This window comes from Odontesthes bonariensis, chromosome 7 (assembly GCF_027942865.1).
Source record: "Odontesthes bonariensis isolate fOdoBon6 chromosome 7, fOdoBon6.hap1, whole genome shotgun sequence".
NCBI lineage: Eukaryota > Metazoa > Chordata > Actinopteri > Atheriniformes > Atherinopsidae > Odontesthes > Odontesthes bonariensis.
In genome coordinates, this window is record NC_134512.1 from 28672753 (window position 1) to 28687434 (window position 14682).

The 14682-nt window shown below is 42.2% G+C and overlaps 1 protein-coding gene across 9 annotated transcripts in view; it reads left to right on the top strand.

Annotated features, from left to right (window-relative positions):
• Positions 1-14682, top strand: part of LOC142384308 (pleckstrin homology domain-containing family A member 7-like) — a 127663-nt gene that overhangs the window by 63971 nt on the left and 49010 nt on the right. For all 9 annotated transcript variants that reach the window (XM_075470451.1, XM_075470456.1, XM_075470452.1 and 6 more), the window contains one exon: positions 13437-13554. In XM_075470451.1, the coding sequence (XP_075326566.1) occupies positions 13437-13554 (118 nt within the window). The remainder of the gene's footprint in view (positions 1-13436; positions 13555-14682) is intronic.

Below are 14682 nucleotides of genomic sequence, written 5' to 3' on the forward strand. Positions count from 1 at the left end.
TGTGTGATGAATATTTTATGTGTCTGAGTCGGGCTGTGGTGTTGTGTATGTGTAGTTTGCTCTGAGGCACCGTGGTTATTGATGTCTTTGAGGCTGAATTAACACATTTTTGCTTGTTAGAAGTGTGTGGCCTCACACACACACCGCGGAACAACTTACAGTGTCGTGGGTTTTTTTTGCATGTTGGGCAGTGGGTAAACGTTGGTCTATGGAAAAAAAAAAAGCAGCTATACCTGTGATAAAGTGACTCTTAAAAGAAGGGCAGCTGTAGTGTTACTCTGTTCCAACTTTTGCTTTCACTTTTGGATGAATTTAAGACCTCGGTGCTCCAGAGGTGGAGATGCAGCTCCAGCCCTCACCTGAAGCTAAGACACCTGGTGTCAGTGCAGTTATCCATTACAACTTTACAACTAATTGAGACAGTCAGGATTGCTGTTGTCTTCATATTCTATTGATTGATTCCACTGATTAAAGCAAAAGCAAGATGGAATCGAATGGAGAAGAATTAGCTAAATGTTTCCAAATTCCTACTGAGATCCATTCATGGCGCTTCGTTATTTTTCCTGAATAATCGTCGGCTCTGACTCTTTATATGTTTGTTTATCTCCAGCTGTCAAAGGGTGTTCTATCAGTGTTTTTGCTGTGGTGATTGAAGTCACAGAGTCCAGTGCTTAGAAAGTGGTCGCAGTGGTAGCACCGGTACTTTTAACGCTTTATTGGATATATGCAGAAGCATTTTTTTTCTTGAACACAACTGAGCCAAATTCAGTTGCTGCTTTACTAACGACCAGTTAACAGGGCACTTCCTGCTGCTCATATGATGAAGGGGCACATTCAAATGAAATGAAGTTTCACTCCCTGTGCAGCTTTCTAGCCAGTCTATTTTTCTCTTTTCATTTTTCCCTCCTTCACCATCCAGCCGCTCTTTCATTTCCTCTTCTTTCCATATCTATCTGTCTATTCTTTCCATACCATATCTTTTCATATCTAAGGAAAGCAAAGCAGCAGGGGGGGATCACTTTAGCTGCCGTTTTGCTTTCCTTTCCTTCCTTATAGTCTCCGTCGAAGCTTTTTTCCCTGAACTCTGCTTTTATCTTTTTTCTCTTTTTAAAATTTTTTTTTTTATTATTTGTCAATTAACTTCAATATTAATATCATAGAATTTACTTCACATTAAACATGTGAAAACAGTGCAGGCTTGTGCCTGATGAAAACGTTGGTGGTAGACTCTGGTGTTAGAGGCTGCTCGAGAATCGATACTAATATCCCCCCCCCCCCCCCCCCCCCCCCCATGGGGGTTAGCAGTGTATCCTTGCCAGCCTCCCTTGTCTGGCCCGGCCACAGACACACACCTCCTCGTGTCCTCAGATCTTTTCTACCCTGTTGCGTCTGCAGTAGTCGGTCACTCCTTCATACCTCCTCCTCTGTTTTGAATCCGTGTCTTCTGTCATCTGATTCTCTCCTTTCTCTCGACGCCCCTCTTCCTATCTCTTCTTTGTTGCCTTTTTCTGTCCCTCTCCACTCCTCCCACTCTCACTTGGTGTCATCTCCAGCCTTTCTTCTGTCTCTCCATCCGAGATGACAAAGTACCAGGTTAAATTTTCCCCTGCTATGTTCTGCTAGATCTGTCTTATTAGCAGCTGCGTAGGTTTGAAGCAGGCCTGTCCAAAATACTATCATAATGTGTCAGTGCAACACACACACACACACACACACTCTCACACACACACACACACACACACACACACACACACACACACACACACACACACACACACACACACACACACGTATACGAGTGGCCATGAAAATAGATTTTGACCACATTTCTGATGGAAGGCTGCAGTGGAATTTTACTGTCCACTTAGGAAAATAGTTTCATTTATGTGGTTGACGGTGATGTTGCATTGATGAATAAAATGATGCACATTATTGTTGAGCACAATTTAGTCACATCAGTCATTGCTGTCGGACCATCTTCACACCTGTGCTGAAACGGAATGTGCTGAAGCTTTGAAAGGTCAGATAAACCTGCATTTACTGACGGGAGGAATTTCTAGAATGAAAATCTAGAAAATAGGGATTGTTAAGCAGTCACCTTGTCACCTCGAAAGCAACTCATAAATCCCACTTTACTCAAATTAAATGACTTATAATAATTTCTCATGGATAGGCTGCTAAATCAAAGACTCTGTGAACTGAAAAGTGACACAAAGCTTGTTTGAAAGATGCCTTATTTTATCCTCAGCACCTGTGAGTAAAAGGTTGTCGTCAAAGCTCATCACGTCGGTTGATCTGAGCAACTCTGATGACTCCGACCTCGCTGGAGTCATTAAAGGTGAGAAACGGGAGGAAATTCCTGGCCCCGCTGGAAATCCGAAATGTGCTCCCCGCCACCTCCACCTCCACGGTGCCGCCCTCCAACGGAAATGTGAACGGTTGTTGCGTAAGAGAATATGTATGTGCTGAAACTTTTCGGTGGAAAAACAGCCAGGAGCAGTGACTTCCTGGGGTCTTATCATCACCTTGCAGTTGCTAGGCAACAAGTGGAGAGATTGCAAAAAGAAAGAAAGAAGAAAAACAGTGGTTGATGGACTTATAATTTTCATGTTTTTTGAGCAGGTTAAACAAATTGAATAGATATGTAAATGAGTGAACTTTAGAGGTGCTCTGAAACAGACCATTTCCATGTGGAGTGTGGCGAGCTTGCAGATTTTACTGTGTGTACAGCCTGTAAATGAAACTCAGTTAAATGCCACTCAGGTTTGTTTGTTTGTTTGCTTGCTTTGCCATCTGGCATCCCCAGAATGTTTAACTAAACCTTTAGACTCTACTGGAAATAAGGCCGCTGCCATAATGGGAAGTTCTCACTGAAAGCCAGAGATGGCGGAGCTTCCGCTCGTCCAGGTCAGGTGTCTCATGTGGGCCTTTAATCCGTTCACAAGAATCGCAGCACCTCAGTGCTAATAATCATTCAATTCAGTGTCTTGTTGTCTGCTTTGGCAGACATGCTACCTTGGCATGGTGCGCTCGGTGCAGCGTGACCCCCCCCCCCCCCTCCGTCAGATTACCTGCTCCACGGGTCACACCAAACGGTAAAATGTGTCCTAATGTGTTTTGTTCCACAGGTGGTTTGATGCGAGGTTTATTTTCGGCAGCACAAAACGCTACAGAATGATCACGGAAACATAATAAGGATATTACAAACAGCCAAATGTCTTTATCACCCATTTGCTGTTGCCAAACTGCACAGAGCTACTTGTCAATTTGATCATAAAGGTGGCACTACTCAATAGAGTCAGCTAAATAGGCTACCATGTAGTAAAGAATAGCGTATTAAGTGCATAGTATAAAGTCCCCCCCCCCCCCCCTCACTCTGCAATAATTCACCCTGAGATAATTGGATAATTGGCACATCGTTACCACACTGCACAGAACATTAACTGTGCTGCTATTTGAGGCTTTGACGGGCTCGTGTGAAGCTCTCACTATCTTCGGTGACGCCGAGGCATTTTTTTTCGAAGCGGGCCAAACAGAGCGGGTCTATTACAGCACCCCCCCCTGCTCGACATTCACCACTTACACACTGACTCATGCCTTTTCCTGTTGGCCAGTGAAGCTCTCAGCTGTAGCCCGGCTAATCTTTAGATGCTGCCACCCGTGTCAACGCCTCATGCTGGCACACTAGTTGTGGATGAGTGAGAGCTCATAGTATCTTTTATATTCGTCATCGTCAGCTCCGCTTCCACCAGCCAGACTCTTTTTTTTATTTTAGGGGGAGGTTGCAGGTTTGATGCCAACATCGGCATTAAAGGCACGTATTAAAGTGGCTCAACTGTCAGGACATTGCAGCTTCTAGGAGATCTTTATTGGAATTTACTCTGGCAGTGGCAGGTGTGGGACCTGCTTGGCTGCTGAGGTCTCAGAGCAGGTTTATATTCTGTTACACACGCACAGACAGCTGTAGGCGCCACTGATCTGTAGTTGCTCCAGTTGTAGTGCAGGCATGGAGGACCAAGTTCCAATAGATTGGCACCTACAAAAAGAGGCATGTGCACAATGAGTTAGGTAAGCAGACAGGTCTGGTGTACTGGAGGTCTGTTAGCGCCACATCGAGCCGTCTTTCTTCTTGTCAGTTCCTCGAGTGCAGGCTTCCAGACTGCAACCGTTTGGTTAAATTTGTTAACCTTCTTTGTAAAGACGGTACCGTTTGTAATTAGTGGCCCCAAAGTGTCTCCAAAATCTAACTCCATCTTGGCTTCGGAACTGCCAGTTAATTTCTAAAGAATAATTTCATATAGAATCGTTTACGCCTCATTCAAAAATATCTGGGGAGGACAAAGCAAGGAATTGGCAGGGCTTCTTTGGTTGATGTTCTGTTGTTTTGGGTTTGGCAAAAAGCTCCGTTTTGGCATAAATTCACCACCGATTGGGCTATTATTTACCGCTGAGAAAAACAAAGCACATGTGAAATTTCACGCCTGACATGGCTGTCGCTATGACAACGACTGCCAAGCCTCATTATTCTTAACTAAGATGACCTGGAATGGAGTCATACAGCATCCCTTTGCCCCAAAACTTTTTCTGGCTCTTCATTGTTTAATTCCTCGCTGTATTGTATCTGGGATGTCATGTTTTACATTTTTACCTACAAAGTCCTGGCGTGCAGAGGGACATAACCATGATAATCCCAAATAGCGGGGACACAGTGATGCACCGACAGGTTTATGGTCACAAGCTTTCATTTTCTGGAGTGATGGTTGTTTACAGAAGTCCCAGAGCTGTACAGCAAGCTGCTGTGATAACCGTCATGTAAAGATAAGTCCAAAAGATTTTTACTTTTGGTCTTATTCGGCAACGCGATAGGCTTTAATGACTCTTCCTCACCTATTTGTGCTGTTGAATCCTGAACTTTAACAGAAAAATATCCATTTCGTCTTTAGTTTAAATGAAAAGTGAGGCCTTGTAAGACTCATGTGGAAGTAGTAGTTGATCTAAATAGACCCAATACACAGTCTGCTTTTGATCTGAGCTAAAGAGGTCATTATAAATATTGTAACTAATCAAACCGGTTCATTCTAATATGTTATGGGATGCAGCAAGAAGCAAGTTGTGCCTGAGCTGTTTGTGAACTACAGGCTTGTGATCACCGGCAGGTATGTTTGCGTTTGACTCATCCTCATCTGGCTGCTCTTTATGCTCATTACTGAAATGAGCTGGTTGCACCTGTTTTAATTGCATTTTTAGGAGATCACCTGCCGAGCCGGACACTCCCAGAGGCGTTTTTTCTGATTTGAGATGACACGTAATTAGCTGGGGATACTGAGTCTGGGCCCGAGTCAGAAACTCCAGCTTTGTTATGTTAGTTTTCAAGTAATCTGGTTCGCTGTCTTGATCACAAACTTTTAAAGGGAAACACTTGGAAAGCACAACATTCAGTGTGTCTGCGGGCTGCTTCTCAGAGGCAGGAATCTCCTGATCAGTCTTCTGCACAATAAAGCCAAATGACAATGAAATTTAATACCTATTGTTAAGAGAGAGCTGCTAAATCCAAGAACTGGTTGGATGTTCCAGTGAATCTGACAGATACAGGCGCAGGGTGTGCACAGTTAAATGGTGACAGACACTTATTAAACTAAGCCAAACACAATTCATTTATGTATATTTTAAGGGCCTTCTTCATAAATGATCTGTTGATAGCCATTTTAGTGAAATACAATGTTGAAAGAAGTTGGTTGACATTCCAGGGTCTTGATATATCACCTCGTCGCTTTGAAATAAATCAGCAAATTTCATTTCAAATCTAAAAGGTTGGGTGATAGAAGGTAAATTTTGATACTGCGTTTAATAAAGTATAAAGAATAAAGTATTTTTCTATTCTATTATATTCTCTTAATACTAAATCGCTTATTATGGAGAAAAATAACCTTTTTTTTCCCCTTGTGGTCAGGTTTTAGCATGCATGCCAGGTGAAAGCTGGAAACAGAGCGGAACGGGTTGATTATTTTGTCTTTTATCGGGTTCCATAAACAGAATTCTTGGCCTGTCTCGTGCCGTTTTATTATGTCACGTCCCTCAGTCTGTCGACATGATCTCCTGTTTTCATTTCTCCTTCTGGTTGCACACATTTTTCTGTCTTTGACCGTTTTCCTGTTCTCTGATATTGGACATGGTGACTTCAGCGAAGCTGCGCTAGAGAAGTGATGAGTGCAGACACACTGTTTGGCGAGGGGTGCAGCATAGCAACACTTTGTTTGACTGTTGCCATAGCAGCAGTTTTGAATCGAAACAGGGAGATACAGTTATGGATGGAATGTGTCATTAGGCAGAGACTATCTGCTGAGTTTTGAAAACAGCACAACTAAATTTGAGCTCCATTAATTTAGCTGCTTGCCTTTCTGAAGGTCTGGCAGATACAGCTGTTGTTATATTGTTATTAATATATATATATTATATTAATTGTTATTTAGCCTTTTTCTTAGAGGGTAACAAAAAGACTGATATTGATCTCATCTTGGTGCACAGTAAATAATTGGTTTACAACTGATGTCTTTATGTGACCCAAGATTCATATTGACTGAATGCTTCATGCTGGGTCACGAAGGTATCCTTTTTCAAAGCAGATCAACAGACGTCCTCCAAAAAGTTAACAGCTCATAGGCTCTGGAGCCACACACTGATCGCATGCTGATTGGTCGAAAGTGAGCTTCGGCCTGCTCGAGCTAAAAGTGGCCGGCAGCAGCTGGTTGCACAAAAGAAAGACCATGTGCTAAAAACAATGAATTGCAAAGGAGCACAAATTATCTGCACAGACACCAGCAGCAGCGCATAACCTTCAATAATAATAACACTTAGGTTTAATCTGCCACAGAGCAGATCTTTGTCCGCTGTGACTTCTGTTTTTTTTCACAGCAGAGCAAAGCTAAAGGACCAACAGCACCAAGAGCAGCTCGTACCTCAGTTTTTTCTGAGACTGCCCAAATGTGGCAACAAAATTCCATAACTAGTGGATGTGAGTTTGCAAAGCACCAACGCAGAGAGACTGTCAAAGTACGTCCAAAGCATAAAGCCGCTAGATAGCCTAGTCTCAGCAGAACAAAGCCTTATACGCACATTTGTCAGGATGTCTGGTAATGACTTCCATAGTTGTACACTGTGAGAGCAAAGTATCCCAAGGCTGTTGTTTGCTGCGGTGTTCATTTGACGTAATGGGAATCATGAACTACTTTTATCTCACTTATATAAAGTTGTTTTTTTTCTCTTTGAAGTGTAACAACTGTCCCAACGTGGACCCTCAGCCCAACAGTCTGTGCCACACCAGGGCAACGACCGTTCTAAAGTACCAAAGTACCAAAAAAACTCGTTTTGGGGTTGAATGATTTGAGACAGAAGTATCAGTGACGCAACATTTAAAGTGGAAGATGGTGACTTGATTTTGCAAATATTATTCTCAATTCTCCTGAAACCAGCAGACGGACCGTCTTGACTCACACATTTAGAAGTTGTTGTTTTTTGTCCTGACATCAAATTTGGAGAGTTGAGCAATGTGGTGGTGCAGAAATAATGATCACCACTCTTTGTTTGGAGGGAGGATGATGAAGGGCAAATGTTTTGTTCTCTCAGATCATTTCTTGTAGCGTCTCTGAACGTTGCAGAATGCAAGCTGAAAAGGACTATATCTAAATGTCAGCCGTATCTGCGTGGGCCGCTGTTGATGTTCGACGCGTTCCGTTTCCCGCTGTATGTGTGTTCTCTGTGCTGCCGAGGTTGTGGGAGTTTGCCGAGTGACTTTTTTTTTCCCCGGCTTTCTTTTTGAGTGGAATCATTAAACTGCAGGAGACGTCTTCTTGTGAAATGTCAGAAACTTTATGATAATTGCTTTTTCCCGTGTGATTAAATCTCAATTGTGGCCTCCCTGCTCACATCGTAACCTTTTCTCTCACAGATCCAAGAAGTGGACACAAACTGCTCCTCTGATGAGCACACTGTAAGCACGGCCCTCGCTGTTGATTCATGGAAATGTTGCAGCGGGAGATTTACACGCAGCATTCCTTAGATCAGTGTTCCTGTGCTGTTGGGGATGTTTCTGAGGAGACACTTTTGGTCCTTTGAACGCTGCCTCCTCTTTTTCTTGACCCGGCTGTTTCTCCACATCAGAGGAGGCAGTTTTCCAGCCAGGTCATGAGGAAAATGGCACATTTGCATTCACTGAAAGATTTCACAGAAGCCGAGCATTGTGCTTGCACTCTTTTGTGTTTGAGCCATCATTAGTGCTACATCTTATTTCCACGTTTTAAAGATGGACTGTGAGTGTGGGGCTGTTGGTTTATTTTTAAACCTCTTGCTTTTGAAGTCACTTCAAAGAATTGGTTTAGGCTTTGGCCATTTTGGATGGATGAGTTGATTCCTTTTGCCCCATTAGGTTGCATCCCAACACCACATCCTTTGAGCTGTTAAAACTAATTGTTGGAAAAAAAAATTTTTTGGGGGTGGGGGGGTTGATAAATCAAAATGGTAAACATGGAATAAGCAGGCTTAGGAATATTCTGACTTCTATTCTTCAGTGTAGGTCAGGCTTCTAAAACACAAAAGTAGGTCAGTACCACCCTTAGTTTACCCCTTATGACGAGTGCATCAGTTGGAATGTGACAGGATGCAGAGTGTGGCTTATTCAGAGTCGTGTCGTGTATGTGATTTGCATACAGCTCCCCTGCGACACAGTCATGATTAACTTTTATCACAATGTATATTTCAAGCAAGATGGAGCACCTCCACTTGAAAAGCAATAGCTCCTGTGTCCCTGTTTGCATGGCCTGCATGGCCATGCAGGGGAATCATTCGAGTTCAAATAAGTTTCATTCATTACCCCTGATGTGTACCACTGCTCTCAGCTTATCGCATGGTTTGTTTAATGCCTCTTATTCTGATTTCTTTTTTCAATGGCAGATCTGCTAAGTCTTCAAGCTGCTGATAATTTCTAATCCAAAATTTGAGTGTGTGACGCTGTAATGCGGCCTGACACGGCGTGACACGGCAAAAAGCACACTATTGTTGGACTTTGCATGTGTGGCCGTGCAAAGCTCAAAGATGACAGTTATGAGAGTACAGTTAAAGTGCAAATTAAGCAAATACAATTACCTCCCATCAGCCACTGCAATCAGCTTCCTCTTGTAGAAGCACTTGAATCAAAGCAGCCGCCCTGGGATTGTATTTTTAAAATCTACCGTGTTTTCTCTTGAATAGAATATTAAGGCCAAAACACACCGGCAGCACACTGCTGCAGTGTGACTCATGTCAAGTGAAAAAGGAAGGAAGTGCAGCTTCTGACCACAGAAAATGTGCTGTGGTGACGCAGCATGTTTTAATCAGTGTTGATATATTGACAGTAGCAGAACGACCTACCATATGTTAGTGGTTTTCTGACAGCATGCAGCTTAAACTTATGATAGTTTTTATATACCAGTGAAGGGATAAGATCGATAGATACTTTATTGATCCCGAAGGAAATTCATGCAGGTCACCCATCAGTTTATGTCAGCAGGTGGGAATATTGTAATATTAACTCGTATTTAAAAGGGAAGTTCGTTTTTTTTTTTTTAAACCTGGACATTATTTCTGGCATAAAATACGTTCATCGTATCACCAATAACAGTTCGGTGAAAGTCGATGAACGGGAGAGAACGGGGCATCGACAATGCAGCCTCTATATAAGGCATCATCTGTCTTTATTTTACCAATGAACGAAAACGTACTATTGCACTGTTGTCTCCTAGCTGCCGTAGACACACGCGTCTACTGGGATGACGTCATCACTGCGCGTTGCTGCAGCACAGCTCACGGGTGGCCGTGGCTCAGTGGTTAGAGTGGAAGGTTGGCCGATTCCCACTCTCGCCACTCAAAAAGATTGTTGAAACTGACAGCTGGAGGGGTGTCAGTCCACCTCCTTGTTACGGCCGAGGTGCCCTTGAGCAAGGCACCGTACCTCCATGCTCCCCGGGCGCTGTGAATGGCTGCCCGCTGCTCCAGTGTATGGCATCTGTCTAGGGCTGTAGCGATACACTAATCTCACGATACAATGCGATACACGATATTCAGCCAATGATATGATTCGAGACACTTAAATCATTTTCTGGGGAAAAAAAGGGACAGTGTGATTTGACATGAATTGTCGCTGATTGGACTGGTGGTCCAACCTTTCAACCGGAAGGACAACACTGCCAGACAAACAAACATGTCACATAGTGAGAGCTATACACTTTATACAACATTTTTATGAGCTAATTTATCACTGTTTTTTATAATGTGACCCCCTGGCATTGTATTGTATTACCTTAATGTTCTGTGTTTTCACTAATTGTAACATCTGACTTTTCAATAAAGTTTGCTTTAAAAAAAAAAAAAAAAAAATCGATACTTGCGGCTGAAAAATCGATACTTTATCGGGAAACGAAATATCGATATATATATCGCAGTATCGATAAAATTGCTCAGCCCTACATCTGTCTGAGTGTGTGACCATGAGCATGAGTATGTCAACAGGTGCCAACCGGGATGGGTTTAGCTTCCCCTTTAACATGAGCTTCAACTATAAAGCACGCTTACGTATTCAGTGCTAAAACTGTTTGTATGATACGTACAATGCTGGTGTGCTGTCCTGCTTTCCCCTAACTTCACAGTTTCTCTGAACTGGATACCTTGACGCTGTTGATCCTCCTCAGCGGTTGTGTTTCTGTCATGGAAGCGCTTAAAGTCTACCCAGCATTCACTCTTTATGAAGCTAAATTGACTTTCCCTGAGATTTTTGAAAATCAAACTGGCAAGTTATTCATGTTTTTTTTTTAAAGTTTTGACCTTTCAAGAGTTTGCATGGAATTCACTCGACAGCAGACTGAGAATGGTTGATAAGTCTCTCTTTCGAACCCTTCCTCACAACATTCAGAAGGTTTATGCTCAGCATCTGTCGAAAGAAGCTCGAAACATAGAGAATCTGCTGCCTCTGTCATTGTGTTACGCAGCAAGAGAAAATCACAGGGAGGAATTTTTTTAGATTAACCGACGCACAGACCAATATTTTCTTATATTCCGGAAATATTTTCAGATGGGACAAAATGAGAGCATCATTTTTGTTTTCCTTCTTAAGAGCGCATGTTTTTAGCAAGAGTGGAGCCTCTCAGACAGGCGGAAATGTGCAGAGAAATAAAAGTGTAAAGAAGATTTGAGGAAGGCGGAGGAGAAATGTAACAATGGGTAATCATACTGAAACCTCTGATGCGTCACGCTGCTATTTGTTTTTCTTTTTGTCAAAGTGATCAGACAGATTTACGGACATGCTCAGCCTGCCGCGCGCATGTTGACAGCAAAGAGCAAACAAACAGAAGCCTTGATCTGTCTCGCTACAGAAAGACGGCAGCAGTGACGAGGCTGGCGTCACGCACAGGATTTGTTGACAGCTGTTTGTGTGTGGTCTTTTTTTTTTCCCAGCAGAACAAATAAGCCCCTAAGTTACAGATGTGATACCTTTGTAGTCATTCGCGGCTGATGGAAATCTCGCGTGTGTGAGGCCGAGAGGAAGGGACTACGAATATCAACATGAAGGAGAGCCTTTTGGAATGAGGATATGCTGATCAGTTATACTGTACGGTTATTCCTGTCGCTCTGTTAATTAGCAACGCAGATCAGGCACTGCTCATTAAAAGTGATTTTGATAAAGAACTACTTGGTCAGACGGTGTGAAGGGTACGTTTCCAAATAAATGTCAGCGAATGGAAATTACAAGAGGGGAAGAAAAAAATGCTAAAGTTATTGTTTCATAACAAACAAAAGCAACACTCTGTAGCTGCTGAGGATGTGGTTGTGTTTAACAAATGGAGACATTAGTTTACCATGTACTGGTATCCCTGCTGGGTTTCAAATACATAACATAAGCACAAGGGAGCGCTCCATTTTATTCTGTTTACTCTGATTAGAAAAGAACGATAGCCAGTAAAATAGGAGGGGTAGAAAAAAACATTTTTTGTAAGAAGTTTTGTTGATATTGCAGCAGGTTAGCAGATCTGTTTGAGCTTTGTGAATAAAGCGGTGTGTTTGGTAAGGATCTCTCTGAGAACAGGGAGCCTTTGGCTGAAAATCGAGACCTTGAACAGAAGGAATTAAAAACAGATCAGCGTCAGTATCGCATTTATGACTCGTTTTTTTTTTTTTTTTTTTTCCGGTTCTTGTTGCTGCCGTTGGACGTTGCACAGGACGTTTCAGGGGCTCGAGCACCAGTGTGTAAATCCCTGTGGTGTTAATAATGCTACATTATTTAGTGTTACACTTAGAATCCATACTGTTGTTTGGTTCTTCCTCATGGCTACTTTATTCAGCAGATTTCTGTGTGTCAGATTTTAACATGTGTCATTTAAGGCATCATTTTCCTTGGTGGCTTTAAAATGATATACTGTAATCACATAGATATGATTATAATAGAATCATTTTGTACGATCCATCTAGGAAATTAAACGTCAGATTGGCAGTGGCTGGGAGACAAGAGAGCAGACTCAGGATAGTTGGAATTCAAATTGTCATTATGTATTGTTCATTCAAGTCATAATCTTGTTTCCACTATCACTGTGTTATCACGCACCTTGAAATCAGGGCCGCATGTTAATGAGGCTGATTCAATTCAATTAATTTTTATTTATATAGCGCCAAATATAACAAATGTCATCTCAAGGCACTTAAATAATAAAGTCCAATTCAAGCAAATTGGAATTAAATTCATTGTAATCATAATTATTTATAAAGTAATCCAATTTGTTCATATCGTTCATGATCTGGTGGATCAACTCATTCGCTTTATGTTTCTGCCTCTTTGACATATAAGAATCTTAATTTCTCGAGGAAAATGGCAAAGATGGAAGGATTTCTATCAATGTCCTCCAAGTCTTTAGATCTTTCAGCTGCCTCGGTGTCGGACGTCGGCTTCGTTTTTAACACACACACACACACACACACACACACACTGTGTTTCACATGCTTTGCTTGGGTGTTTGAAATGAAGCTGTGAAGACTGCAATGAATTAAGATTTTTCCAACCGCAGCCCAACTGATACATTTGAAACTAAGAGCCACAGCCTCGTCAGCTCACTCTCTGTAATTCTGCTGCTCCTTTAATAAACGGTCCACTGCTGTAGAGCTGCAGCTGAATCGAGATGATTTTTGCCACCTTACCAAGTGATTGAAGAGAGAAACAAAAAGTGTATTTAAGCATCGCCTTCAAATTTATCATGCAACATAAAAGCCCTAGGTACACTCCTTTTTTTTTTTTTTTTTTTTTTAAGAAAAGCACACCCCGGAATCTATATGAGAACCACATTAGAGGTGCTGCTGCGCTCTGCCTTCTCCTGGCCACACCGGCGCAGTGTATTAACTGCATTTCATTTGTGTGTGTGCAGACCGCAGGGTTCTCGCATGATGTCCAAACCTGCAGGTGAGCTGCTCTCCAGCACCACTGTCAGCGAGGCCTCCACTGCCATCACCTCCTCTACTGTGGACACAACCTCTGCCTCCAAGGTCAGTGTGCATGTTTATGGGATCATTTCTCTGGTATCAGGGTTATTCTGCTGGTTGAAAATGTCTTTATTGCTTTGTTTTTCTCTGATGTAGATCATAAGCTTTAGCATGTCATTTTATTCTCAGAGAGGCCTTGTGGACTTTGATGTTCCATTGTGTAATTTTTTGAATACAACCCTTTCTCACAGCATGTCTAGTGCCTCCATTCTCATCTGTGAGAGATCTGCCTTTTTTTATTTATTTGTTAGATTTTGTACTGTACTTTGCTGGCCTCTCATAGTACAACTGCATACAGTGCAAATGCAAAAAGCAAACAGGAACAAGCAAAGAACTGAGAATTATCTATGTTGTTTTGATGAATGACATCAGCTTGACTAATGTGCTTTTTGATGCTAACATGTTAAACCCAGCAGGCTCCCTTTTGAGCTGATGGCAGCCTGAGATCTCCAGTTACCTTTGACAAAGCTGACAGGTGTACTTCCTGCTGTCAGACTACTTCTGTTGTGGGAAAACCCGTCTGATGCTAGCAAACCTAATCACTTTTAAAATACTATTGTCCTTTTTTGAAATCCCATCATTTTTACATATTTCTGTGCAACTTCTCCTCCTTGTTTTTAATTGAAAGTGCGAGCTAGAATACATGATTTAAGTAATAGCAGAAAGTTGTCCTAACGGTACTCATCGGTCGCCAGTTTTTTCACTGTAATCGAGTCAATCACGCTGTAAACAGCGATGATCAGCTGTGTTTTGGGCTTCATTCCCGCCTCATTGCACGGGGAGATAAAGTAGTCGACTTAAACGGTTCATGAGGCTCTGCTAACTCTGTGATAAACACATTATATAACTTCATGGTGAAAGCATTCCAGCCGTTGATCAGAGACAAATTTCTAACGTGTGAATCGGGATCAGCTGAAAAGGGTGGATACACTTTGAAATATGGCTGATTTCTGAGCACGATAATGGTGACGCAGGAGTGAAGCTGTTATAAAGCACAGACATTCAGGGAATTTCTTAGTCACCAGCACAGTTTTAGGGCAAGAGATGAGACCAGTGTGTGGGAATCTTTCAAACAAAGACGTAATAAAAACAGAATTTTGCTTTCTTTGTAAAAGAAAAATGGCTTCCTGC